We start from the raw sequence: 27401 nt of genomic DNA, 5'->3' as shown, positions 1-27401 counted from the left end.
CGAATCCAACGCATTTTAAGACCAAGAATAGGCTTTCTGTGCAGTTTTATAAAGTAGGCAGAATCAGAGCAGCTGGCTTAAGATCTGTACTCATTGCAAAAGTTTTACCTCAATCCTCAGACCGAATTGTGTATATTCAACAAAAGCACACATTTCAGCTTTCACATAATGTGCAGCTACAGTCCTGATCTGATTCCTACTAGCAGCTACGGTAGGCTATGTCTGCCTGTCCGCAGAGCGCCCTCGGTGAACAGCAGCGAACACAAACTCAGACTGACTTTCTGGGGCTTCCTCGGTCTCCCCGGCCTCCTCTTCTGGGGCTCCGTGGCTCCCGCGGGCTCCTGGGAGCCAGAGCTCTCCCCGGCCTCTTCACCGCGTCCGCTCATGGTTCCCGGTGCTGCAGCTCCTCCGTTCTCCCGGTGAAAAGAAAACAGTTCAAAAAGGAAGAAAAAAGAAACAGATGGAGCCGATCAGGATAGCTTGAATAGCACGTTCACAGGTATGTTGTCCACTTATAGGTCTCACACAGGCAGGGGGACTGATCAGATTTAACCAGTGAGCAGCTGGACAGTTTGGCTCAATTAGCATTGAAAGACAGAACACCGGGAGCGGCGGAGTCCGAGACGCCGAGCTGCTCAGACTCAAACTCGGCTACAACACACCGCGGTACCGGGCAGGACCATGCAGCAGCGAGGCGTGACAGCACGGCACGGATAGTCGGAGAAGTGTGGGCATAATAACTGCATCCGCAGCCCACTCCAAAAACCAGGCTCCGCTCAATGAGGATGAGGTTTTACAAAAAGGAGAAAAAAAAGAAAGAAATCACCTCTCCCGTGGCGTGGGTGGATAACACGGGCGGGGGAGGTGGGTCTGGACTGGGGCCAGAAAAAACAGAGGAGACGAATCCTGGCTGCGGGCCAGACATGGCAGACTGCGTTTATGAACAAAATTCACATTTTAACGCGTTTTAAATGGAATCTGCTGCTATCGGTTGAACAGCCATTCATAGTTTACCTCTATTAAATACAATGTAGCCTTGCTTAATGCTGGGGTAGATATTGGCTCAACACTGGAATGAGACAAGCAGTTGCTTGTAGCTGCAGCTACTAATCGTCACTGATTTTTTAGTCATTTTTCAGCCTTTTGACTTGCATAGTTTAATAAAATGAAGGCCTTATACATTTTACGCAGCCTGCTTGTAGGTGTAACGACAAATAACTTTGTTTTTTTTTTTTTGGATTATAACTTGATACAAAGTTGGACATAAAGAAAAGTTCAAATTTGGATAAAATAATAACATATGTAGTGATATTGCACATGAAAATAAATTCCTTTTGATATGAAATATATATATGATTTGCATATGAAACTAAAAGTCACAAGTAGTGACTTTCATCTTAAAATTTGAAACGACTTTTACACCTGTGAAAATTTTCACTCCCCAGATAAAAAGTTCCACGTGACGCTGAATTTTTCATATGTGTCATTGCCCTTTTATACAGTTGTGCCTGTTTTTTTCACACTTTATCCACAAACCTTACAATCATTCAGAACACATAGACGACTAGATGAAAAATGTACAGTTAGTAATCTGTGGATATAGTAAGAAAGGTGTCTCTCTGTTTAGAACAACGGTTAAATGGAAACATGAGGATTTGAAAGTAAAACCTGAGCCATTAATTGTTTCAGCCACATGAATGTAGCTACCCAGCAAACATGTAACATTCCTGTAATATTCCCCTCAGGTTCCTGTCTGTTAATATTTTTGTAACGCTCACAAAATTTTTTGCTGAGTATGCACGTCCTCATCATACTGTGCATAAAGTAAGCTATGAGAAGAGTTATTTTCCATACGGAAGTCTTCATCTTGCATTCTTCAAACCAACTAAATCTAGTGGAGATTCTAAAGTTTCGAAAGATACCAAATATGTCAGGCTGGATTTTAAGAAATGTGTATAAAATTATGCACAGTATATGTAGAATATTTCAACTTGATGAAATGGTGCAGCCTTAAAAAGTATGTGGCTGTGAAGCACTCTGCTGTGGAGGTGGAGTGAGATCAATTACACAAGAACAACAGACACAAAGAACAAGTGCCCTATGTGGAGGACCTTTCCCACGATCCTGCAGCCTGCTCTCTACGCTCTTACTGCAGTATCGTCAAAATGCACATTGTTGTACAAAACATCAGTTTCATAACTGCATCATTTCCTTCTACAGAGACAACCTATTTACTGAGAGAGTGTGTGTGTAATTCGTAGCTGGTATTCATTCATAAAAAACAACAGCCTTCAGACCCCCAAAGAAGGGGTTTCTGTCCTAATCCCTCCCCTACAGACAGAGTGGCGTCAGCATCAAACCAATACAATCAATGGCTGCACAGATGCATTACCTACAGGGTGGTTTCATGCGCATCTGCTGGGCACACAGCTCTGTTTGAGACAGCTGAAGCATAATTAAAAGAGTAAATAAATGTGTTATTGCACTGCAATGGAAAGCTTTGTGTGTGTGTCTGGCAGAGTGAATATTATTTTCAGCATGGAATCACAGACGACAGTGGTTGTACTGCTTAAACTTAAACCAGTGACCTTTCACCTTCATTGGCTGAAGTGTTGTTCTGGGCCAAATACATATATCACAATTAGTATTACAATTAATAACACTTTTATTGTCGTTGCTCCAGCTGTTGTTACCAATATTGTTATAATTATATGTAGGGATGCACGATATTGGATTTTTCGCCGGTATCCGATATGCCGATATTTCCAACTCATTGTGGCCGATTGCCTATGCCAATACCAATATATGCACATATTTTTTTCCAGCTGGCTGAGGAGACTATTATGCATGTAAGCATAGATTGTACTAAGTATGGTAAAGAAATACAATATATGAAGGAAGAACCTAGGAAGAATGGAGTTCAGGAGCTCAGTATTAAAACTTTAATGAACTTGCCAAGTGGGTGGAGCAGTAGAGTTTTCTTTGAGTTTATTAGACAGACAGGATTAATGTGTAGGATTTAATCCCTGGTCATGCTGCGGCTAATGCTCTGCTAGCCTCTCAGCTAACGTTAGCCCCGGCTCTCCATGTGGATCCAACAGGAGCACCGAGCCCCGGTTTGTTATTCAGGTTAAGGTAGGAAGAAGCAGTGGGTCTGACAGGCAGCTGAGTGAAGTGGGGCCTGCGTAGGAAGCACCGGGACCGTCGGGGTGACACAGTCCATTGGGGGAAGCACAGCCAGGTGGCGGAGGGGAAGGCAACATATCGGCCTTTCATAATCGGCAGAATTTGCCGATACTGATATTTCATTTTAGAGCTTTTATCGGCCAATACTGATGACGTGCCAATAATATTGTGTATCCCTAATTATATGTACAATTATCATCATATAAAGTATCCCATATTAGTATTTATTAGCAATATACTGAATAGAGTTTATATACTTTAACAAGAAGAAACCTCAAGCTGAACCGGGCTCTAGGTGGCTGGTGGCCATCTGCCTTGACCAGTTGGGTTGAGAGATAAAGAGGGAGGGGGAGAGGAGGAGAGACACACAGAAGCACAACAACAATAATAACAATGACAACAATAATACTAACAATAATAAAATATGATTAATAATAATAATAATAGTAGGCATGGGCATCATGCAGGACCATGGCAGCATGGGGTCCGCAACCACAACCCACAGAAGCTCGCAATCCATAACTATGGGGTCTACAACCATGATCCATAGGAACCTGTGAGACGGGAAAGCACAAAAACTTCAAGTTAGTAACATGTATTAACGGTACATGAATGCATACAGATGGAGAGGGAGAGAGGAGAGAGGAGCTCCCACTGTACTTTTGGAGACTCTAGGAACCACAAGTAAGGCTGCATTCTGGGAGCACAGTGTTCCAGTGGAATGATAGGGTACTATGAGTTCTCTAAGATATGATGGTGCCTGACCATTAAGGGCTTTGTAGGTGAGGAGAAGGATTTTAAATTCCATTCTGGATTGTACAGGAAGCCAATGCAGTGAGGCTAAAATGGGAGAAATATGATCTCTTTTCCTAGTCTTGTCAGTACGCATGCAGCTGTATTCTGGACCAGCTGGAGAGTCTTTAGAGACTTGTTAGGACAGCCTGATAATAAGGAATTGCAATAATCCAGCCAACAGGAACAAATGCATGGGCTAGTTTTTTTGCAACGGCCATAGATGTCACTAATGAGAAGGAATTTCTGATTCTGATAGAATCTTTAAGAGGTCAATAGTAACTTTGACCAGTGCTGTCTCTGTGTTATGCGCTCTAAATCCTGACTGAAAATCCTGACTGAAAGTCACACAACTGATTCGTGACTGCTTTCTCAAGTATAGGTTTAATTACAGCTGCTTTAAAGGACTGTGGTACATAGTCTGTTACTAAAGACAGATTGATCATATCTAGTAAAGAAGTGCCAACTAAGGGTAAGATTTCCTTAAGCAGCCTAGTTGGGATGGGGTCTAAGGCTGTATACAGACTAAATCAGGCGGTGCGGCATTCAGCCACAGGGTTGAGCGGAGGTGTGTGGGGTTGTGGGTGTGTTTATTTGTGCTCCAGAACGTAACCGCTGTGAAACAATCAGAATCTAACGTTTTATTGATCTGGTTCACCAGCATTCTCGCTACCAGCGCTCCCACTCTTCATTCACTCTCTAGCTCGCTCGACCACTGCTGCTCTCTCTCTCTCACACTCTCTCTCTCTCGCTGGTGCTCTAAACTCTCTCTTTTTCTCTCGTCTTTTTAAATATGAGTCAGGAAGCAGACTACAAAGTCTAACTTTACTTATCAAATGAAGAGCAATGTCCTCCCCTCACTTAGTAATGTCTTTGTACTCCCTCACGGCAGAGTTTTACAACTCTGATCAGTCTGATCTCTAGCTGTGATTGGCCACCGCAGCCTTCAGCCACAGTGACGTCGGGTTGTTTCTCCAAAAGTTGACTCTGGCTCAACTTTCCGGCCACAGTTGGCCAAAATGGCTGCAGCCAAAATGCACTACCCCCATTCAAATGAATGGGAGGAATGATGTTTTCGCTGCACTGCCTGATTTGGTCTGAATACGGCCTAAGAGACAGGTTGATGGTTTAGATGAGGAGATCATTAGTTCAAGAAGGTCAATAAGAGAAAAACAGTCTAAATATATCAGCTTTTCCAGCTGTTTCTAAAGTTGTTTGAGGGCAGGAGGTGATTTCATTTGTCTCTAATAGTTAGAATTTTATCATTAAAGAAGCTCATGAACTCATCACTACTGAGAAATATAGGAATACATGGATCGATAGAGTTCTTCCAGTTTGGTGGAACACCATATCCTTTCAAATTTTCACGATGTTTGCTTTAATTTGTGGGTTTGGGAATTATACCATGGAGCTAACCTCATCTTTTTTTAAAGGGAAGATGTAGTCGAGTGTCACTCAGATTAATGAGCTTGCAGCACTATCAACAAGATGATCAATTTGGGAATGACTAAAGTTAGCATAATAGTCCTCTGTAGTATTGAGACATGGCATTGAAATCAGCACTGATGGAATTGCTTCCTTAAATTTAGCTGCAGCACTATCAGATAAACATATAGTGAAGACAATTTTATCTAATAGCATGTAGTCCAGCAATAGGAATTCAAAACTTATCAAGTAATGATTTGATAAAATAGTATTTTGTGGAAAAACTATGAAATGTTCAATTTTGATGCCAGAACAAGGTCGAGGGTGTGGTTAAGACAGTGAGTGGGTTTATTTATACTCAGCAAAACGCAGTGCTAAAGCTATCATTACTGAGGTCCACATGAATATTAAAGTCACTTATTATAATTACTTTTATGTGTGCTAAGGACTAGGTTTGATGAAAACTCTGAGAATTCAGATACAAAATCAGAGTACAGGCCAGGAGGACAGTATACTATAACAAATAGAACTGGCTGTGAAGTTTTCCAGGTTGGGTGTGAGAGACTAAGAACAGGCTTTTGAATGAATTATAATCAAGTTTAGGTCTAGGGTTGAATATTAGGCTTGAGTTGACAATGGCTTCAACTCCACCTCCTCAGCCGGTGTCTCTAGGAATGTGAGTATTCATATGAATGGGGGGAGTGGATTCATTTAAGCTAACATATTCTTCAAGATTCAAGAAGTTTATTATCATGTGCACAGTAAACACGGGCTGTTACACCATACAATGAAATTCTTACTTTGCCAGTCCACCCTTCACGAAAGAAAAAGAGAGTTAAATTAAACTAAAATTTTAAATTTTAAAAATTAAAATCACAAGTTTATAAGTTACATATAAGTTCAAGTATTGCACAGCACAATAAACAGTACACAATGTGTAAAGCACAGTATTGCACAGCATAGTGTTGTGCAAAAAAAGCAGTGATCCTGATTTGACCAAGGTCATAAAGCATACTACATTATTGCAAATATTGCAAATGGCAGAAATTGTCATAAAGTGCACTATGCATTGTTGCAAATATTGCAAATAATAGTGTGGGTACTGGTCATAAGATGCACTGTACATTATTGCAAATAACAGTGTGTTGAAAATGCAGATGACAGTGAAGTGACAGCAGCATTCAATGTTCAATGTTCAGTCAGAGTGATACGAGGAGAGCAGTGTGTAAGGGAGTTATTCACAAGCCTGATGGCCTGTGGATAGAAGCTGGTTGCCAGTCTTTTTGTTCTTTATGCCACTCAGTCATACGTGAAGAGTGTATACAGCAGTGGCCTTAGCATACAGCCCTGGGGGTTCCCTGTGCTTACAGTTTTTGTGCCTGATGTGTGATTGCCTACTCTGACTGACTGGCGTCTGTCTGTTAGAAAGTTCAGCACCCAGTTGCAAAGAGAGGGTGTCAATCCGAGGGTGAGGAGCTTTTCAGAGAGTTTGTGTGGGATGACGGTGTTGAATGCTGAGCTGTAGTCGATAAATAGCATTCTAACATATGCGTCCTTGCCCTCTAAGTGTGTTAGGACTGTGTGGATGGCAGTGTTGACTGTGTTGTCAGTGGACCAGTTCTGATGATACACAAACTGCAGAGGGTCCAAGGTGTCCGGGATGGTCTTCTTGATGTGGGTCATGACTATCCTCTCAAAACACTTCATCACAATTGGGGTGAGTGCAACAGGACAATAGTCAGTGGTGTTGAGGGTCTTGAAGCGAGCGTAGTACTCGTTCAGCTCATCTGGTAGTGTGGCTTGGCTGGTTGCAGCCCCCCTGCTCCTCTGCTGGTAATCTGTGATGTGTTGCAGGCCTTGCCACATGTATCAGGAATCTGCGGTGGTGTAATATCCCTCCAGCTTCAATCTATACTGTCTCTTGGCCTCTCTGATAGATCTATGCAGGTCATATCTGGCCCTTTTGTGGTCTTCAGCGTTGCCTGAGACAAATGCAGTGGAGCGAGCACATAACATGGTCCGAACACAGTTAATCCAGGGTTTTTGGTTTGGATATGTCTTGTAGCATTTTGTGGGAACAATGGTCTCAATGTATGTGCTAATGTCAGTTACCCCAGAAGCATATTCCTCTAAATCAACAGTAGAATCTTCCCTCATAGCAGTAGTTTTAAACACCTCCCAGTCTGTACTCCCAGAGCAGTCCTGAAGCACCAGTTCAGTGTCTTCATTCCACACTTTAACAGTTTTACTTACTGAGGGAGCTTGCTTGAAGAGTAGGCTGGATAGAGGAACACTGAGATGTGGTCGGACTGTCCGAAGTGCGGCCGGGGCGGAAAGCTCACGTGCTGATGGTACTTTTGGAGCACACTCCAAAGGTTGCAGTGGTTGAAATCACTGGCTACGATGACCACAGCATCCAGATGTGCAGTCTCCTGTTTGCTGATCTTGTTGTGCAGCAGCCTCAGCGCGGTCGCAGAGTCCGCTCGTGGCGGGATGTAAACAGTCGGTATAAACGCTGCACTGAACTCCCTTGGTAGGTAAAAGGGTCTGCACTTCATCATCAATAGTTCTATGTCAGCTGAACAGTGTTTTCCAACAACTTGTACGTCTGCGCACCACCTGTTGTTCACATTGACACAGACACTGCCGCCTCTGATCTTCCCCGAGGCTAATTTGCGGTCACTGCAGTACACAGAATGTATTTGAACTTGGATGGCAGAGTCTCGTGTGCTGTCTGAGAGCCAGGTTTCCATCAGAGTGAGAGCACAGCATTCTCAGCAGCTATACATGTCATCACTGGTCAGATTAGGCAGGGGCCCAGAGAAAACTACAGGGTCTGACATTGTCTTTGCATATGTACACACCAACTCAACATTCATTTTAGTGACCTCCAAATGGTGTAATCGGGAGTCATTCCTGTCGACATGAATAGCAGTTGTACCATATTTACGTTTATCCATGGCCAGCAGTTTTAAATTTGATTCTATGTCACCCACTCTGGCCCCAGGAATACATCTGACGATGGCCGCTAGTCTCACTAACTTCACGTTTCTCCCTATGGAGCTGCCAATAATCGGAGTTGGTTTCTCAGTGGGTGTGTTACTGAGTTGGAACCCGTTAGAAATGTTGAACTGGTTGGTGGTGAATCGTGGGCTTCTGCTTAGGGCTATGCCTCCTTCAGACAGTCACCCAGCCACCCTGGCTTCCTGGCTGCTCGGGAACTACTAGGGGAGTAGGAGCTAAACTAGATCAGCCCACATTGGCTACAGTAGCTAATGATTGGTTTTCCATGGTGCAGTGCCATGCTTCCAATTGACTGAGGCTCACCTCCAACACTGCAAATAAACTACATTTATTACATGTACCATTATCACTAAAAGAGGCAGAGGAATAGCTAAACATATGACACATCGAGCAAGAGAGAGCAGGAGAACGAGAGGGAGAAGTGAGACGAGAGAAGCCATTGCTTACTGCTAAGCTAAAGTAACTAACAATTGTGGAATTAGTGAGGAAAGTCACTAAAAGAAGGGAGAGCTAAGAGTCCTTTAGTAGAACTAGTGTAAGTTTAAATGTACACCAGGTAATGAAGGATATAGCAAAATTAACTGAGTTGAGAGCAGCAAAAATGCTATCAGTAAACACAGTCAGCAACCGGAACTGAGACAATATGCTTACTACAGCATGTTGTAGCACATTGTATCAAGAGTCATATAACAACCTAAATGGACAGTGGTGTTCTACGTGGCCACAAGTGAAATATTCTACATTTCATACTATGTGTTTTGAATGAATTTTTTTCCCACACTCTATGACCGTATCACATGTGTTCTGCAGTATATCAGCTTGTTACAGGTTCGAATTTTTCATCGATGCTTAGTTATGTCCTTGCAAAGTAAAACTTTCAATCCAAAGACACCAAGTTTTTTATGGCAGCACCATTCCATCAAATGATAATATACTGGATGTGTTGAGCATCATTTTATACACATTTCCCCAAAATTCAGATTGATATTGCAAATTTTAGGCCTCCAAGACCACTCAAAATACATTTCTGTGTTTGAACAGTGCTTGGCAGCACAGCATGAATTTATATCGTAGATGCCAGAGTTAAAGGGGTACATATCCAACTTGATTAAAATACACACACACATCATTTAGTCTTATATGACTTTTAGGCTTGCTGTTTGTGTTAATGGTTTAATGGTGGATGTTTCTTCAAAATGGGCAGACTGAATACTGAAGACTGAGTCTGATAACATGCTGCATTTTTTCTACTGTCAACAAATCTAATATCCAGCAGCAGATCCAAACCAACGATTAATTGATGACTGTGTGCTGAAAAGTATCATTTGTATATCCAAAGCCTAATATGTCCTATCTTCTCTCCATAGAGCTCCATTGTTGTTAATATCAGTGAGACACGCTGTTGCACTGGGTGACATGTGTCCTGCTGCCAGAAATACTCACTAGAACACCAAACGTGGGTTAATCCATTGTCAAAAATAGTCCCCAAAAATGCACTATATACTCCTGTTTAAGTAACTTTTGCTAAAAAGTACTAAAAAAAACACTGGCATACAACTCTGGCTTGATGGTCTTTTGCACTGTCTTGCGCTTGAAAAAATGTATGTTCATGATTAAGGGCAAATCCATTTAAGAAGATGTGGAGATCTTTTATTTAGTTTTTAAAGGGGGGAAAATCTGTAGAAGCATTTTAATATCTGCAAATGTCATGATTTATGCACATTTTTCTAATGATTTTCTTATATTTTTATATTTTCTTTTCATTGCTATGTATCTCTTTCACTCTATTTTATCTATCCCTGTCACAATGGAGTGTAGTTGGATGGTGCTTTGGTGAAAGTGAAAGTTCCTATGTGCACCTTATTTGTTTATTTGTTTGGTCATGTATTTGTTGAGTTTTGATGAAAATTGGTTTGGGTCTGTTAAATGGAGTTGTTGACTATAAGAAAATAATGTCAGACTTACCCTTTCATTTTAGAATAATAGGTTCCAATGCAGCTTTGCTAAGATGAACAGTTTTAACTATTTCCCCTCCAGACATGTTCCTCCTAGGCTCTGTCAAAGCAGCAGCACATATGTGATGCATTTATGGTGCACAGTGCTGAGAGGCCATCTGCCAAACACTTCAGACTGTTTAAGGATTTCTTTTTCTATCTACTCTCAGATTACATTATTTTCCAACAGATTTGCAGGCCATTGTACTACAGTGGTGTCCTTAAGCCAATTAAATAGAGGAGACACAGTTTCTTTCTCCTCGTGCTATAACTCTTTCCAGGATATTTAGCTCCTGCAGCTGGCTCACAACTCAGTTCTTGTGTGAGGTTACTGTAGTGAGCAGAGCTGTCTCTTTGCTCATCCCCACTGCCACAGAAGAAATGAACAAATCAAATATAGAAGCTGGGAGATAAAAATAAGCAGTGTGTGGGGGGGAAGGGGGTTGGGGTTAGGCATGTGGCGGTTATGGTTAAGGTTAGGATAAGTCTCCAGGAAATGAATGTAAGTCAATGTAATGTTCTCTTAAGTGATGGAAACATGACTGTGTGTGTGTGTGTGTATGTATGTGTATGTGTGTGTGTGTGTGTGTGTCTAAGGTTTTATATTACAGTGACTCCTACTACTACTATACTCAACAGACCTGTTGAGCTGTGCATGATGTAGTTGAGACTATACTTCTGACCTCCTCTGAGGAACTTTCCTTCACCTCAGATCCAGAATTGAAAGGGTACTGAAAGACTACTTAACAGTAATAAATAAACTCCTAAGTTATGGATGGTGCTGTTGCTGTTGCATAAGTGCCAGAGTTGATGGACCTGATTAGAAAAAATAAAAGGGAACATATTGTCATTATGATTTTTAGAAGGCATGGCACATCTCATCAATATCATTAGGATGCAATTAACTCACATCAAGGATCAGGCCTGCAGGGGGGACTGGTTCTTTTTGTGTTGTGGTGGAGCTGCTGGTGGTACAGGTAGGTAGTGTTGTGTCTTCTTCATGGGCAGGTGGTGGAGTTGCTGTTGCTAAAGTGCTGGGGATGGTGGAAGTTGATGGACCTGATAAGGAAAAATAAAAGGGAACAACATATTATCATGATGAATTTTAGAGGACATGACATATGCCATCAGTACCATTAGGATGTACTGAAGTCACATTCATCAGTATCAGGACCTGGAGGGTCAAACTTTACTAAACCAACTATTTATTTTGCTTACATTAGATTTTAATAAGTCTCATATAATGTCAAGGTAATTCGCCAGCAAGTTAAATTTCAGCTTGCTAGATAGCATTAGTCAAGTTCTTGCATTTTTAAAGATGTTTAATTTCACAACAAAATTTACAAATGCCAACTCCCAAAACACTAGCAAGGCTACATGTTACTGTTACATGACATTGTGGAAGTTGCAGGAAAGGAGAGACAAACAACTTCTTTTTTGACTTCACAAAGGTGTGGGTCATTTATTTTTCACACAGCTAACACTGCTAGCCGAAAAAAACGCTGAACATAAACCACAGAAAAAAGTCAAACTCAACAGCCCCCATTACCATAGTTACTCACTGCTTATGAGGGACATGTCCAACTGTCACTATGTCACTGTGAGGGGAAAACAGCACAGAAACAGCACATAGCAAAACTGTTTGTTTTGCACCACCAATTATGGTGAATTATGTTATGTCATCTCACAGGAAAACCTGGGTCCCGGGCCGAGCCTTCGCGGTCCTGCACAGTCTTGATGGCATCCTTCCCTGTCTATTGATGCTTATGCTTGTTGTTGTTGTTGTGATTGTTGCTCTCCTGTCCCCCCTCCCCCTTTCCCTCTCTCTTTCTCTCTCTCAACCCAACCGATCAAAGCAGACGGCCACCCACCAAGAGCCGGGGTCTGCTTGAGGTTTCTACCCGTTAAAGGGGAGTTTTTCCTTACCGCGGTCGCCAAGTGCTTGCTCACGGGGGAATTGTTGGGTCTATGTAAATTAAAGAGTACGGTCTTGACCTGCTCTATGTGAAAAGTGCCTTGAGATGACTTCTGTTGTGATATGGCGCTATATAAATAAAAATTGATTGATTGATTGATTGATGTTTTCTGTCCGTTACATACGTCCCCTCAGAATTCACCATAACAGAAAAAGAAGTCAACGTGAAGGGGGGTGGATGGCCCAGCCGCTATGGCTCCACAGCACAGGAGCAGGGGCTGGGGCTCCCGCAGGAAGAGCCTTGGGGGCCCTGCTGTGGTGTGGGAGTAGTGTAGGGGCTGAAGGGCACCTCCGCCATGGGGGCTGGGCCAGTCCAAGAGGGCAATCCATGTCCAGGTGAGCCGGTTTGAGGCAGTCCACCAAAACGTACTCCGGCTTACCACCGACGTCCATCACAAAGAGCTTGTCCCCGGTCTCCAAGATGCGGAATAGGCTGTCATTGGGAGGTTGCAGGGGCCCACGATGGGCATCATGGTGGATGCAGGCTTGTGGGGATTTGAGACTGAGGGAGGCTATGTTGTGAAGTGGAAAACCCTCATGTTGTGCAAAAACCCTGGCGTTATCCAGGAGTGTGGTCCCTTGGTGGGTCACACACCAGGGAGCCGTGGTGTTGGGATTGAAATCCCCCAGGACTTGCAGCAATTGACTATAAATCAGTTCAGCGGATTAGGACTGGTGGTCCTCCTTGGTCCTCCTTGAGATGGTGTCTTGGATGAACAGCAGCCTCCTGGCTCAGCCAATGCTCATGGCTCTGCTGAGTGCCAGCCCTGGTGTTTCCCATCGAAACAAACTTGCACGGGGCACAGCACTGCTTGGCTTTGGGAACGAACTTTGCATGGTAAAAATGTAGGCCAACGATGCTTTGCTGCCATGGGGGAGCTGCTGCTGCAGTGGCAATGTCTCCAGCCAGTGATGAGAAAGCCTGGGCTGGAAACAGTGCAGCCGTGCCATGTTGTTGTCATGCCTGAGATGGCAGCTATCACAGAAACAGTTGGAGGAAGAGGAAGTTCAGTTTGTGATGTGCCATGTTCCAGCATCCTTAAATTCAGACGGCTTGCTTTTGCCGAGCCCTTGCAGATAGAAGAGCTGGCCAGCCCACTCAGCATCAGACAGTTCAAAGGAACAGGCCTTGAGTGATTCATTATTTGTCCTCTGCCGGAGGGTGTTTGAGGAAGCTCGCCACTCTGGTTGCTGTTGAACTCCTGAGGGCCGACACTACGTAATAATATTTTGTGTCAACTGTGGTGATCTCCCGAAGTACGAATTGCACTTCCATCTGGGCGAACCAGGCCGAGGCAAACAATTCCCAGAACTCAGGAAGCTTGATTGAGACAGCATTAGTTGCTATGTTCGTGAAGAGATGTCTCAGGAGACATCCAGCAGACAAACGTCAGGGTCACCAGTGTGGAAGTTGCAGAAAAGGAGAGACAAACAACTACACAAAAGTGTGTGTCATTTCTGTTTCAGACGGCTATTGTGGCACATAGGATATTAATATGTAATTGCCCACTTACTCAAATGTATTATTTTTACATGTATGCACTTTATTTTTCATGTTTACAGACACCCCCATTCAATTTCATACATTTCTATTTTGAGTGTAAAAAGCACCGAATCACCTGTGGGTATATAAGCTGTGTGCTGCATTCTTCAGTTTGCAGTTATATGAACCAGAAAAACCACTGAGAATCAGCCAACACACATTGTGTTTCCCATTTATTCTTTCAGGTGGGTAAACGTCACATAAGCATTTATATCAGTTTGTCAGTAATGTAGGATTTCTATTTAGTGTACTGTTATGTACTGTAGTGTGTAGTTTGTAGTTTGTTAGCAGTATTTGTGCTAGCTTGGTGTCCTAAACTGGGATGAGTTGGCGCTAGCTTGCCGTTTATGATGAATGGTTATCATCAAATTACACCTGTCAAAACGTTGGAGTGAGATGTTTGCCTGACTCCACTGATATATATGTATGTGTCAAGTCAACACATGATTTTCTAATATATATATATATATATATATATATATATATATATATATATATATATATATATATATATATATATATATATATATATACATAATAAATATAAATTACGTTTCACTTCCTTTATTGAGCAGTAGATAGCTGCTTGCATTCGCCAACGCTTAGCTTGTTGTAGCAGACTGAAGGACTCTGTATACATCCATTGAAGGACTGTTAAGGACTGTTGTTAAGCTAACGGGAGGATGGATCTAGACTGTGCAGCGCAGCAGCGGCAGGAGGCCACCGGGGAGGCTGGAGAGAGAACTAACCGGAGAAACAACCAGGAGAATTAGCTTGTTTGTCATTGTTGCTAATGATATCAGACTGGTTAACCAGCAGCCATAAAGTTCTGTTAACTAACAAACAAGATGACCAACAGCCACAAATGGACATTATGACATGGATACTTCATCTCCATGAAGGAAAGAAGAAGACGTCAGATAACATGAGTCAGATACAGCTTCTCTCTCTCTGTCTCTTTGGGCACTAATTTCATCTCAGATAGTTAAATGTCTCTCTGTGTGGCTGTTGTGTGAATTTATCTCCTTAACAAGAATGCAGCAGAGATCATATAATGTGCTGTGGGTAGTTTGCTTGTTGAAGTTACAGTGAGCTGTCTGCACTCACTCCTTTATTTGGAATTGATCCAGTTTTTAATTGAGTGATTGTTCAGTCACCTGTTGATGTTATGTGATTAGTGAATGAATGGGCAGGAGGTCTGGCTGCTTGCTTGTGATAATTTCTTCAGTTCGTTTTTATGCTGAGTCATATATTGAGTAATAAGCTTGAAGTAACTAGAATAACAAGTGTTAACATGTCAACCTTGTAGACTATATTTTATATGTCGTGCACATAGATAAGAGTGTGTAAGTCATGTATTTGATACATGCATTAATACTTTCTGATGTGAACCTACACTTTTAGATCTGTGAATGTTTTTAGTGTTCAGTCTTTCTAGTGTTCAGCACTGATCTGTACCTGTGTCAGATTATAAACTTTGTGGTATGTTATATATTTCTGTATACTAAGAAAATACATAGGAAACACGTGTAAATCATGTGATATGTTGTCTGTTTTTGATGAGAACATAAATCTGTTGTCACAATAGAACAATACTATAAATTTGAATTTAACTTTGTTGGTAAAATGACACATTCTGAACCACTCCACGGCTAAAATGAGCACTTCTTCTTCCTATGTATATGTTTTTGAAAGCAAATTATTTATTGGCATATAAAATTGCCCCCCACCCCTCAGATTTCATCGAGTGGGGGACGATGATATAGTATGATGTGGTTTGTTGTGAGATTCCATGTTGGTTTTCCTCCTGTCCTTCCCAACTTTTTGAGTCACCAGCCGCCACTGACATGAATAAAATTTTGAATAGCAGTTAGTTGCTTGGATTTTAGGTACAGCTTGTTATGGGTTTATGTTGGCTTAAAAAACTATTGGTTTAAGGACTGCATAATTTATTATTACTCTAAATAAATATGAGTATAAGGTCCTTTATGTTAAACACTTACGTTAAAACGCAGTAAGATGCATACAGGTTCTGATGTTAAGCCAAGAGTTGTATCAGCATTGGGCTTTAATTTGATTCACATTTAATGTGAGAAGATTTATGAGTTAAGTGAGATAAGGCACTGATGCTTAATTGTTTCCTGCAATGTTTACAAGTGCATGTATATTGTTATATATTTTCTTTTCTGTTTGTTTTTCTAAATTCAGGTTTTTCACCTAATGCCTAATGACAAACTAAATTGCTGAGCCTGCAAAAATAAAAGGAGGAAAAAGGAACAGCTGTTTGGTCATTGAGTGGAACCCAGTTAAGACCTCCAGGTAAATGCATCAGTCCCTTTCAAGTGGTAAAGCCGCACAGAGTCTTAGAACATAACTTGATAGTATGTGTAGGATTAAATGTTAGATTGTGTTGTAGTTTATATTTTCTTTGTTTTATTCATTTTCTCCTAACAGTTAATAACATTTATTTTCAGTTTCAGTTTATAACGGTTAATAAAATGTAGACTGTGCACAGGAGCCAGTGCAGCCCAGGCCTTCCTGCCCAGGCTTTGAGTGTGTTACATTAGAAAGTTAAACCATTAAAAAAACACCTGAGGAGGAAGGATTTAGAAACTGTTCTGTTGGTCAGACGATATGCCCCAACAAGCCTTAAAAGTTGACAATGATATGTTTATACAGAGGTGAAAACAAAAAAAGAGTATGTGCTTCTTTTTTTGGAAATGTGTCATTTTGTCCATCCATAGCTCTCAAAAGTTGTTTCTGGCATAAATAGTGGCCTTGTAACTGCTGAACACCGCCCTGTTGTAATGTAAATTGTATTTTAATGCCAATTTACATACGGAATCTGAAATATGGTTGTAAACTTGTAGTCTTTTTCTATGTCATTGAACTTATCTCTATCTCATGGGCAACAAGTCCTCCAAATTAAATGACCAAATAGGTGGTTTGACTATGTGTACTTCAGAACAACACATAGGATCATTTTCTACTCTGGTGCCCCTATCACCCCTTAGTAATCAGATTCAGAATCAGAATCAGAATCAAATTTATTAGCCAAGCATGTTAATACATGCAAGTACAAGGAGTCAGACTCAAGTTTCTAGTGGCTCTCAATATACTTCCACACAGAAAGATACATATGGACATGCAGCCAAAACAGGGACAACAAAACCAAACAAAGATAATAAATATAAACATACGACTATTATGTACAAGCAAATAGATAAAAATAGCTACATACAGTACATATAGAAACAACAAATGGACAATAACATACAATGTCTATATACAGGTAAAACTTTTTGTAAATTGTAAACAGGATATTAAATGGAGTGCTGAAATAAATATTGTATGGGTGAAAAAGGGATGTGTTAAGTTACTTTATGTACATACAGTAGATAGTTATTTACATATTATACAGCCTGCTCAAATATATATTTAACAGAGTTGGATGATATGTATTTGTGTTATTGCACATTTTGTATTTTAAACTAATATAAATATTTACAATTTTTAGGTACAGTGGATGTTTTAGTGTTACAGGGTTATTGCACAGCAACTGAATTAACTGTTCATCAGAGTGACGGCATGTGGCAAGAGGTTGTTCCTGTGTCTGGTAGTTTTGGTATACAGTGTTCTATATAGCGCCTACCAGAGGGAGGAAGTTGGAACAGGTTATGTCCAGGGTGTGAGGGATCTGCAGTGATTTTCCCTGCCTGTTTCCTGACTATGGAGATGTACAGATCTTGGATGGTGGGCAGGTCAGCACCAATAATCTTTTCTGCAGACTTGACTGTCCCTTGTAGTCTGTGCCTGTCCTGTTTGGTGGCCAATCTAAACCAGACAGTGATGGATGTGCAGAGAACAGCCTCAATGACTGTGGTGGAAACTGGATCAGCAGCTCCTGAGGCAGGTTGAACTTCCTGAGCTGGCGCAGGAAATACATCCTCTGCTGGGCCTTTTTGATGATTGTGTTGAAGTTGGACTTCCACTTCAGGTCCTGGGAGACTGTAGATCCCAGAAACCTGTAGGTCTCCACCAACCCATTCTCATTCCCAGGTCGTCAAATACCTCCACTTTGTCACGCTCCTCGGCGTCTGACACTGATGTACAAGGTGCCCTTTAGCATCTGTATATGACACACTGGGCTTTCAACTAACTCCAATGTAAACCCATCCATGGCAATGTTAGATGCCCAGAGCAACTGCTTCGGCCATCCATTTGCACTAATATTAACCCTCCTGCAGCACTATAAGATGCTTTGAGCATCAGTCAGACCAGAGGAGTCTAGCATTTTTCCAAGCCAGTTTAGATGAAACCACGCCCATCTCTGTACTTCAAGCCTTGATGGCTGCATTCCCAAGGAAACTGCGCAAAATACAACAGCTACAGTAACTTGGAAAATAGCATTTTTTGAGGATGACTGATGGTCACAGTAACACAGAGTTGAGGTAATTGATCTGTTAATGTTAATTTGTCACTGTTTTAAGTTAGAAGAATATACTAGCAAACAACATGTAATAAGTTAGTCTAATGTTAATTCTTGCTTCTCATACACATTTTTTACAGCCCTCTGGACGTCCTCAGTACAAGCAGGTAGCTATTACGTTAAGATTAATAGCTGGATACTGTTCATAGCAGTCTTTGTCCGATCTTACTAACATCCCACTTGTGGCCTGTACCTTGCCATGATGAGTGGGCTTTATACTAGATCAGGCCTCAAGGTGTGTGTCTTGTCTCAAATGTTGAAACCAAAATACAGTTCTTTCCCCCTCAAATCTGTGTACACAAATGCATAGTATTACATTCACGTTTCTTACAGGGAAGAACGTACAAAAACAAACTCAAGTTATTGCCATCACATCAGGATACAATAGAGTAGAAAAATTCTATTGTGCCCTGGATATATCAGAATACAAATGCATTATTCAGCAAAGCACTAATAGTGGGTTTGTTTGTTTGTTTTTTTATGAATATTTGTTTCATACAAATACTTTAAAAATTATTTGTTTTTGAGAAGAAAAAAAATCATGTGACATACCAGCGCACAGGTTGGTTACATCACCATCTCAGTCTCTGTTCTCTGGTCTGCTGTTACGTCTATCAGCAGGTCTCAATGAGCGGAGTCACATCCACCTGCTACATGATGCACATTTCCTATTTTTTATAAATAAGTAGGGGTCTGTCTGCAATGAGGCAATGAGTAAAGTTCTAATTCAGTAGTTAGCGCAGTCGTCTATGATCTGGGAGACTCCAGTTTGAGACCCAGTGTGGGGACTTCCTTCGTAAGGTAGTTTATTCATGAGCACTTATTGTAACACTAATTTTCTAAAATTAAAAGTGTAGTAAAAAGAATAACAGGATTTATAAGCCTCTTTCCACTTTTATTCAAATACAAATACAAATAATTTTGCAACAAATACAGATACAAATACACATACTGGGCTCTCTGCACATCCCTGATGCCATACAGATGGCAGTTTTTAATGCAAATCTTTCTTCAGGCTTCTCTGTCCAGCTTGTTTTCAGTGAGTCAGGTTGCAGAAACCCAGTACAGCCCTGGGGGATAGCACATGCAGCATGATGTTTAGTAGAATTCTAGATTTCTTAAATGTTGAGGGTTTGGTAGACCTTTTCTTGTGCAGCAGAATCAGAACCCTGAAAATACAAATACAACACATGCAAAGTGCTCTGAGAAACTATAGCAAAATTGTGATGGTGATGTCAATGACCATAACACTAACTTGGAATGACTTGAAAGTAGATAACAACCCCACATCATGCATTAGGATTTTGTGGCAACATATCCTTAAATAGTAATCATGGACTTGATGGACTTGGACAAGGAAACAAGTGAAAATCAATGTATTGCATGTATCATATTAAATGTTAATCAATGCAAGATTTAAGATATTTAGTAGGGGCACACCCTTTATGGAAACAGCAGATGTGGTAGAGATAGTCATCTATTCCTATAAAAGGTACAAGATGGGTGCATAGCTTACCAGTAAATATCAAAAACAATGACTTTGACAGCATTGGAAAAGCTATATTCCATGAGTGATTGACAGATACTTATTTACCTCCCTTCAGTTGTCATCATGCCAATAAGTTAACGTTACTAAAGGCCTTTGAAATGACTGCATTCCACAGTTTTGAAATAGTGTGCTAGCTAGGTAATTCTTGTCTCATTTGTGATTTGATAAACAGTAAATTCATGAAATTCAGTGTCCCATATCACTGTTTTCCAAGCTACTATAGTTGTCATATTTCGCAGGACCCACAAGAGCACGGTTTCTATTGGAATGCTGCTGTTGAGGCTTCTGTCGTTCCATCAAGGCTTTCATCATGTGGAAGTGGGCACACAGACCAGAGGACCCGCTGCCTGGAGATATCTTCTTCACGGTCAATTCTTATGTTAAGATTTTCTTTTAATGATATCTGTAATATTTCTCAACACAAAAACACGAAAGTGTCCTTGATAACTCAACAGTACAATATGTTAATGTTATAACCATAAGTTTTAATTATTTCTCCTTCAGTTCAGAGAAATAAATTTTTTTGGCAGTTTTGGATAGTGGAAGGCTACATTACCCATGATTCTTAGCCACCGTTGCTATGGAGACAAAGACAGTCCACTTTGTTACCCGTTACAAAACTGTAATTACTGAATTTATTCCAAACTGATTAAGATTTGGTGTGTAGCTGGTTCATGGAGTCCGCCCCTTCACACACACACACACACACACACACACACACACACACACACACGCAAACTTTGGAGTGCTTTATTGGATGAGGTGGCTCAGTATTAATTGAGGAAGACTATGTTTTAAGATCTGTTTGTAATACATCCAAGGGGCTTCATTTTGAGATTTTTTGTTGTTGTTGATTCTTAAATCGTGACTTAAACAAAATTCTTAATCAAATAATTGTATATTAATCACTTTCATATGGAAATAATAGTCAATTAAAATAATGATAATAATAATGTTTAGTATGTAATGTACAGACAAACCTTTTCTGGTTATGTCAGGATAGTGCATGCTTGGAAGCCCTTTTGACACTCTGGCTCAGGTGACCTCACAGAGCTCACAGGCTTTAAACAACAAATTACAAATTACAAACAACTTAACTGTGGACTTTCAGTTATGGGGCTACCCTTCTGCAATTAAGATATAAATGTACTTCTTACATCATGTTTCATAAGCAAAATACCTGTAATCCTGCAACATGAGGATCCATGGGCATTATATTTATATATGATTTGTCTCTTTGTGTAAGTGATAATTGTGTGCAAATAAACAAAAGAAAGCAATATGACTGAATGATTTGTGCATGAACTTTACTTTTATTATTTATCATTATGAACTTTATTGTCCCGCTTTACCTATACCATGGCCACTTGTCAACAAAATGTTATCAAATTAATTATCGTAAAGGGAAGAAACCGGGCTGCAAAGATGCCTGGGTATATAAGCATATCCAGTAGGCTCCTGACAGAGTGCATATGCTACAATTTACACAACCCTGGAGATTTTTTTTATCTTTATGATTCTTGGTTTTGGGATTTTATGACAGCATGTCAGCATGACATAGCCCGTTCAATCAGAATCTGTTTTATTAGCCAGTGCAAGCTTACAAAGAATGTGTCTTGGCGTTTGACTCCAAAAAACACAATACAGAAGTATAAAAATAGACAAAAGTAAGTTAAAATGTTAAAGTTAAGTTAAGTTGAAATGTTAAAATCTATTTACAGAATGGAATAGTTATAGTTTTGAAATGGGATATAAAACTTGAAATGAAATATTGACTGAACAAAGGAAATATGTACTGTGCTACTGACAAAGAAATGAAGTGTATGAAGGTGACAAGAGCAAAAATTAAATGATGTGCATAAATAAATTATGTAACAGTGGAGGTTGAAGTTACATGTACCATTAATGCATGTTACTAACTTGGCTTCTTCCCCAGAGTTTTTTGTGCTTTTTCATCTCGCAGGAAACCCTGGGATGCCTGGGCCCTGTTGGTGTCCTTCCCCAGCTATTGCTGCTGTTAATGTTATTGTTGTGATTGTTGCTATTCAGTGGGCTTCATTCCATTTCAAATCACTGCCAGTCAGCCGCAATCACAACTACCTGAATCCAAACACCACTATCTCTGTTAACAAAAGGCATTTTATAGCCTGTGATTGTAAAATGGGAAGTTTCTCATTTAATTTTATATTTCCAAGAATGTGTAGCTGAGGATATTTAATATTAAATCATGTTTCTTAAAACAGAGTCTTCCTCAATTTATAAATGAAATATGTCATCCAAGTGTGTGGGTGTGTGTGTGTGTGTGTGTGTGAGAGAAGGGGGTGGGGGACTCCATTCAACATTCACCTTTCATATTGTTGAGTTATCAAGGACATTTTTGTGTTTTTGTGTTGAGAAATGTTAAAGATATCATTAAAAGAAAATCTTAACATGGGAATTGACAGTGAGCAAAATGAGGCAGTGGGTCCTCTGTCTTATAGCGCCGCAGGAGGGTTGGAGCTAATGGACAGCTGAAGCAGTCGCTCTGGGCACCTAATATTGCTACAGATGGGTTTACATTGGAGTTAACTGAAAGCCTGGTTCATCTCACACTGACATCTCCACAGTTTTGAGCGTGTTCAGCTCCAGGTTGTTGTTACCATACCACAGGTCCAGCTGTTCAACCCCTGTTGAGGCCGATGATTGTTGTGTCGAGTTGAACAGACAGGCATCTTGGGGGGTACAGTCATTGGTGTAGAGGGAGAAGAGCAGTGGGGAGAACACACATCCCTGGGGGTCGCCGGTGCTGACTGTCCAGATGCTGGATGTGATTTTCTCCAGATTCACCTGCTGCTTCCTGTCTGTCAGGAAGTTTGTGATCCACAGTGTGATGGCCGCACTTGCAGCCACACAGCTGTTTTGAAGTTTGTATCCCAGCTGGCACTCACACTTTGGTCTCTTTTACATTTGTAGTTAATTTTTTCCTCAGTTAGCTAATTTAATTACATTTCACATTACATACAAATAAATAACAACCCACTGGATTTTGTTTCATACAGCATACCCATTTTATTTTACAGTTTGGCAGTACATTAGTTTCTATTTGTAGCACGCACATTTGGTTAACTTTTGTACAGTCATTAGTTTAAGTTGTTCTAATTTTCATTTTTTTGAGTTACCAGTGTTGGGGTGCTGCTCCTGGAGGACATCTGGCCAGGCCTGGGCAAAGGATGTGCACCAGGACGTGGAATGGTTAAATACAGGAAATGGCCAATTGGGTCATACCAAGTCCTGCCACCTCATAGGGGGGAACTGTTTATTTCAAGTTTAATCATATTGTTTGTTTCTCTTTATTGAATGTTTAGTTGGGTATTTTTGGTTTAGTTGATTTAGTTGAGTTAACCTGTGTTGGGGGGGAATTCTGTTGTTTATTGCTTAGTTGGTAGTGGTTGTCATTTGTTAGTTACCCCTCTTATGTTATGGTCTGATCAGCCAGTGTATATGTTCCCCTTTGTGTTCATTTTGGAAGGTCTGTTAGTAGGGTTAAGTTCACTTTAGTTGAGTTCTGTTTATTTGACCTCTTTTATGGGCCCTGAACTTTATTTACATATTTTGTTATTTGTACCTTTTTTTTGCGTTTTTTGGGTAAAATAAAAACCCTCTTTTTTGAAACCACCTGAGTCTCCTTTGTCTGCCAGCTCGGTCCCTTACAACAGGCACAGTGAGCTGGGTGAGTTTGGTATGGAGGACTTTTGGTATGATGGTGTTGAAAGCCAATAATGACCACGGTGTTAAGGTTAGGAGTTGATCGTAGTCACATTTTTTTAAAACTGTCCTGACTCATGGTTGGAAATTATGATTTATCTATTTATTGAATGGGACAGTGTGCAGTTCGAAACATTAAAGATGCACTGCACCAGAGTTAGCTTGAAACTAATCTGATTTGCAGTCCCCAACAAAAAACATACAACAGCACACAGTACAAAATACAAAGCTACACACAGCACATCACGTACACCCACAATGTCAAAAAGAAATAATGTAAACTAAACTCAGCTATGTGACTCAATGGTCACACAGTTGATTGGTCTTTAGTACATGTTTTAGTCTGGTCTTGAATGCATTGATAGAACTACAGTTCTTCATATCATCAGGTGGGACATTCAGCTGAGTTGTGGCTTTCACAGAGAAAGCTGACTGCCCAAATGCATTGTGACGAAATGGTTCAGCTCAGTAAATTGTATTTCTCCAGTACCCCACAGTGATGGAAATGCATTGGCTTTTTGTCCAGATTTTTTAGAGTTTGTTTGTATAAGGACTCAAGAGGTTTTATGGCTGTTTCTCCAGCCTGCCCCCAACATGTGAGGCAATAAGACATATGGGAAAGAATCATAGCATGCATAAATATCTCCATCTGCAATATGCATCATGACACTGTTGAGGGAGATCATTGATATATAAGCTCAATAATAGGGGACCTAACACCGACCCTTGTGGAACACCCATTGTGCACTTCATGTTACTGGACAGTGTGTCATCAACTTAAACACATCTCCTATTAGATAAATATGAAGACAACCATGCCAGTGCTCCAGATGAGAAGTTAAATTTAGAGAGTTTCAATATTAAAACATCATGATTGACTGTGTTGAATGCTTTACGCAGATCTAAAAATACAGCACCAAATACTCCTCCTTTGTCAAGTCTTGATTTAATTTGCTCTATTAAGCGCAAGGTAGCCGTTTCGGTGGAATGATTTGCTCTAAAGCCAAATTGCATACAATGTAGACCAAAATTGCTTGTATTAAGAAATGTTGTCAGTTGTTTAATGACAACTTTCTCAGCAACCTGTGAGAGTGCTGGCAGTATACTTATTGGTCTGTAGTTACTGGCTTCAAGGCGGTCTCCAGATTTAAAAATAGGCGTGACAATGGCACATTTCCAGTCATCAGGAAAGGAGCTTTGTTTAAAAGACAAGTTAACTAAATGAGCAATAGGGGAAGTTAAAATATCTTTGTGTGATTTGACAAACATGGTGTCACATTGGAAAGCATCTCTGCTTTTGGAGCTTTTCAAGGAGCTGATGATTTTGTTTACTCATTAGTTTCTACCAGCGCGAAAACCTGGCCTGTAGCATCTATAGATTTTAGAATTTTTTTCCTAACTCATATACAGACTCAAGAAAAACATTATTAAAGACAGAAGCAACAGTAAGATGAACTTCATTTAACTTTCCCTGTACTTTGAGTTTAAAATCTCCTAAAATCTCCCTCCTTGTGAGATTATCGATGTTTTTTCAGATCAATTTACTGTTGCCTTTTGCCTCATTCCAAATATTGAGATAAAAACAAGATTTAGCTTCTCTTAGCTCTTGGATAACTTTGTTCCTTAAACCTTTATAAATCAGCATGTCAGTGTCCCTTCTAGTTTTAATCGCCTTCCTTAGTGCAGCATCTCTAGATTTCATTAGTTTCCACAAATTTTCATTAAACCATGGAATTTCTCTGTGATCATTTTTAGTTTTTTCCTCTGAGTTTTAACCTCCCAGTTCACATTAAAATCACCCATAAGTAATAATTCTTTGTTGAGATTGCACTCTTTCAAGATTTCTGTGAGTTGATCATAGAAAGTATCATCTGCAGAAGGGGGCCTATAGACACCTATGATGTTAAAAGACATTTGCTGGGATAACATTATTTTTATCCCAACATATTCTAGATGTTACCCGCATTATAAACCACACACTCACACTTGATGTTGTCTCTCACATAAAAAAGCACCCCTCCTCCTCCTCCATCAGGTCTGTCTCTTCTGAAACATTGGCATCTGGGTACTGTGAACACACTCGCAGGAGTTGTTTGTTTCAACCATGTTTCAGTAGACAGAGAAAGTCCAGATTTGAGTCAGACACAAGATGAGTTAGCTGATTGCTCTTTGCAGTAATGCTTCTGATGTTAAAATGTCCACCAAATAGCCCCTTTGGTTTCGGCTTCAGGTCCCATAAGCATGACTGACAGTTTGGAAGGTTTTGAATAACCTCTGACTCCTCACTGCAGGGTTTCAACACACAGTGGCGTCAGCAGCAGGTTTTGTGAGAGAGACACTGGATCTATCAAGGTTTCCACAGCCCAGTAGTGAAAAGTTATTCATGGAGCCATCATGCCTAGTGTTAACAAAGTTTAGTCTGTGAATGGAGAAGCCCGGCTCAGAAAGTTGCTGCTCATTCGTCACTGGCACCAGAGGAGTCCCAGACACTCTCGGGCACAAATCAGCATCGAAGTTCTGCAGCACTCCAGGTGTCACTGGTCCAGGATTTAGCTGAACATCTCTGGAAAGCAGGATCAGCATGATGAGGAGACCTGCTATTCTCCGAAATGGGGTGGCAGATGACCGGTCCACTGGATCAGTGATTCGCTCGGGTACCTGGGCTCATCCGTGCCGCAGGACAGAGGAATAGAATGCAAAATATCCCAGTAAGTTATGATGAAAACTCACTGTAGGAGCGTCCACTGGCCATGAGCCAGCATTTGTCCCAAGCCCAATCACTCGGTGTCCCAGTTGTTTTCCATCAATGTTGACTGCTCTGGCCAGACAGACATGTACAGGCAATACAGCAATGAGTACCAACAGTAGTCCAAAAAGCACTCCATAAAACACAGCCCAGGTGTTTTTGCTGATGAAACACTGCTTTGAACTTGACGCAGGTTTTGACAGGCATGCTCTGTAGTACGATAAATGGCCTCGCAGGACAGTCCTATGTAGCAATCCCATCTAGGATCCCAGTGGCCAGAAGCTCCTCTTAAGCCCCTTAGCACCAGCCCGATGCACCTGGAACCTCCTCTCGACCTCAGCGGGAAAAGGCCGCCATACGGGTGGTTAGGAACCCCAGAATATCAATGTGGCCAGGACCGTTTCCTTCGATGTTGAGATGGATGTACAGATGGTCTTACTTGATGTTTATGTTTGAAAACGTGGACTGGCCTGGTAGCAGAGTCGGCAGGGGGGTGAGCTGACCTCCCTATCCTGATGAGTGACCCCCAGTCATATGCCATTGCGTCTTGCGTCCAGGGTGCAGCATCATTGCTCCAGGTCATAATTACTACCAGCTGCTAGATGGCATCTGTCACTCAAATGTAACTATATGTAATTTTTGGGCGACTGACGTTATGACCTCTTGTGTTGTTTTTCCTGGGAGGACAGTCTCCTCATGGGTGTTGTGACTCAAACTTGTCCTGGTTAAGTGTTCTTTGATCTTGACCAAGTCCAATAGGCTTTTTTTGGTGGCTGCTCTCATTGCATGATGACGTTCACAAAAAAAACACTTCTTTAATATATTACATATTATATTTATTATTTTATATTAATATATTACCTGAACTGATCTACATTCTCTTTTACAAGCATAGATAATGCTTATTTTCTATAGTGTGTCTTTGCGATGTAAC

General features: G+C 40.8%; 1 protein-coding gene and 1 long non-coding RNA gene across 10 annotated transcripts in view; one reads left to right on the top strand and one right to left on the bottom strand.

Moving 5' to 3' along the window:
• Positions 1–1196, bottom strand: part of hmga2 (high mobility group AT-hook 2) — a 106270-nt gene extending 105074 nt beyond the window's left edge. For all 7 annotated transcript variants that reach the window (XM_042403588.1, XM_042403593.1, XM_042403594.1 and 4 more), the window contains exon 1: positions 279–1196. In XM_042403588.1, the coding sequence (XP_042259522.1) occupies positions 279–386 (108 nt within the window). In that variant the 5' untranslated portion in view covers positions 387–1196. The remainder of the gene's footprint in view (positions 1–278) is intronic.
• On the top strand, positions 419–23579 carry LOC121890939. Of its 3 annotated transcripts, none has more exons than XR_006093977.1 (3): positions 419–499; positions 16148–16258; positions 23139–23579. It is a non-coding gene; the product is annotated as an uncharacterized LOC121890939 (long non-coding RNA). The 3 variants fall into 3 exon arrangements; XR_006093978.1 differs by having other exon boundaries at positions 23132–23579; XR_006093979.1 differs by lacking the exon at positions 23139–23579 and adding an exon at positions 20217–20362.
• The last annotated feature ends 3822 nt before the right edge of the window (positions 23580–27401 follow it).

This window comes from Thunnus maccoyii, chromosome 23 (assembly GCF_910596095.1).
Source record: "Thunnus maccoyii chromosome 23, fThuMac1.1, whole genome shotgun sequence".
NCBI classification, from domain to species: Eukaryota; Metazoa; Chordata; class Actinopteri; order Scombriformes; family Scombridae; genus Thunnus; species Thunnus maccoyii.
This window is presented reverse-complemented; position numbering and strand designations above follow the sequence as displayed.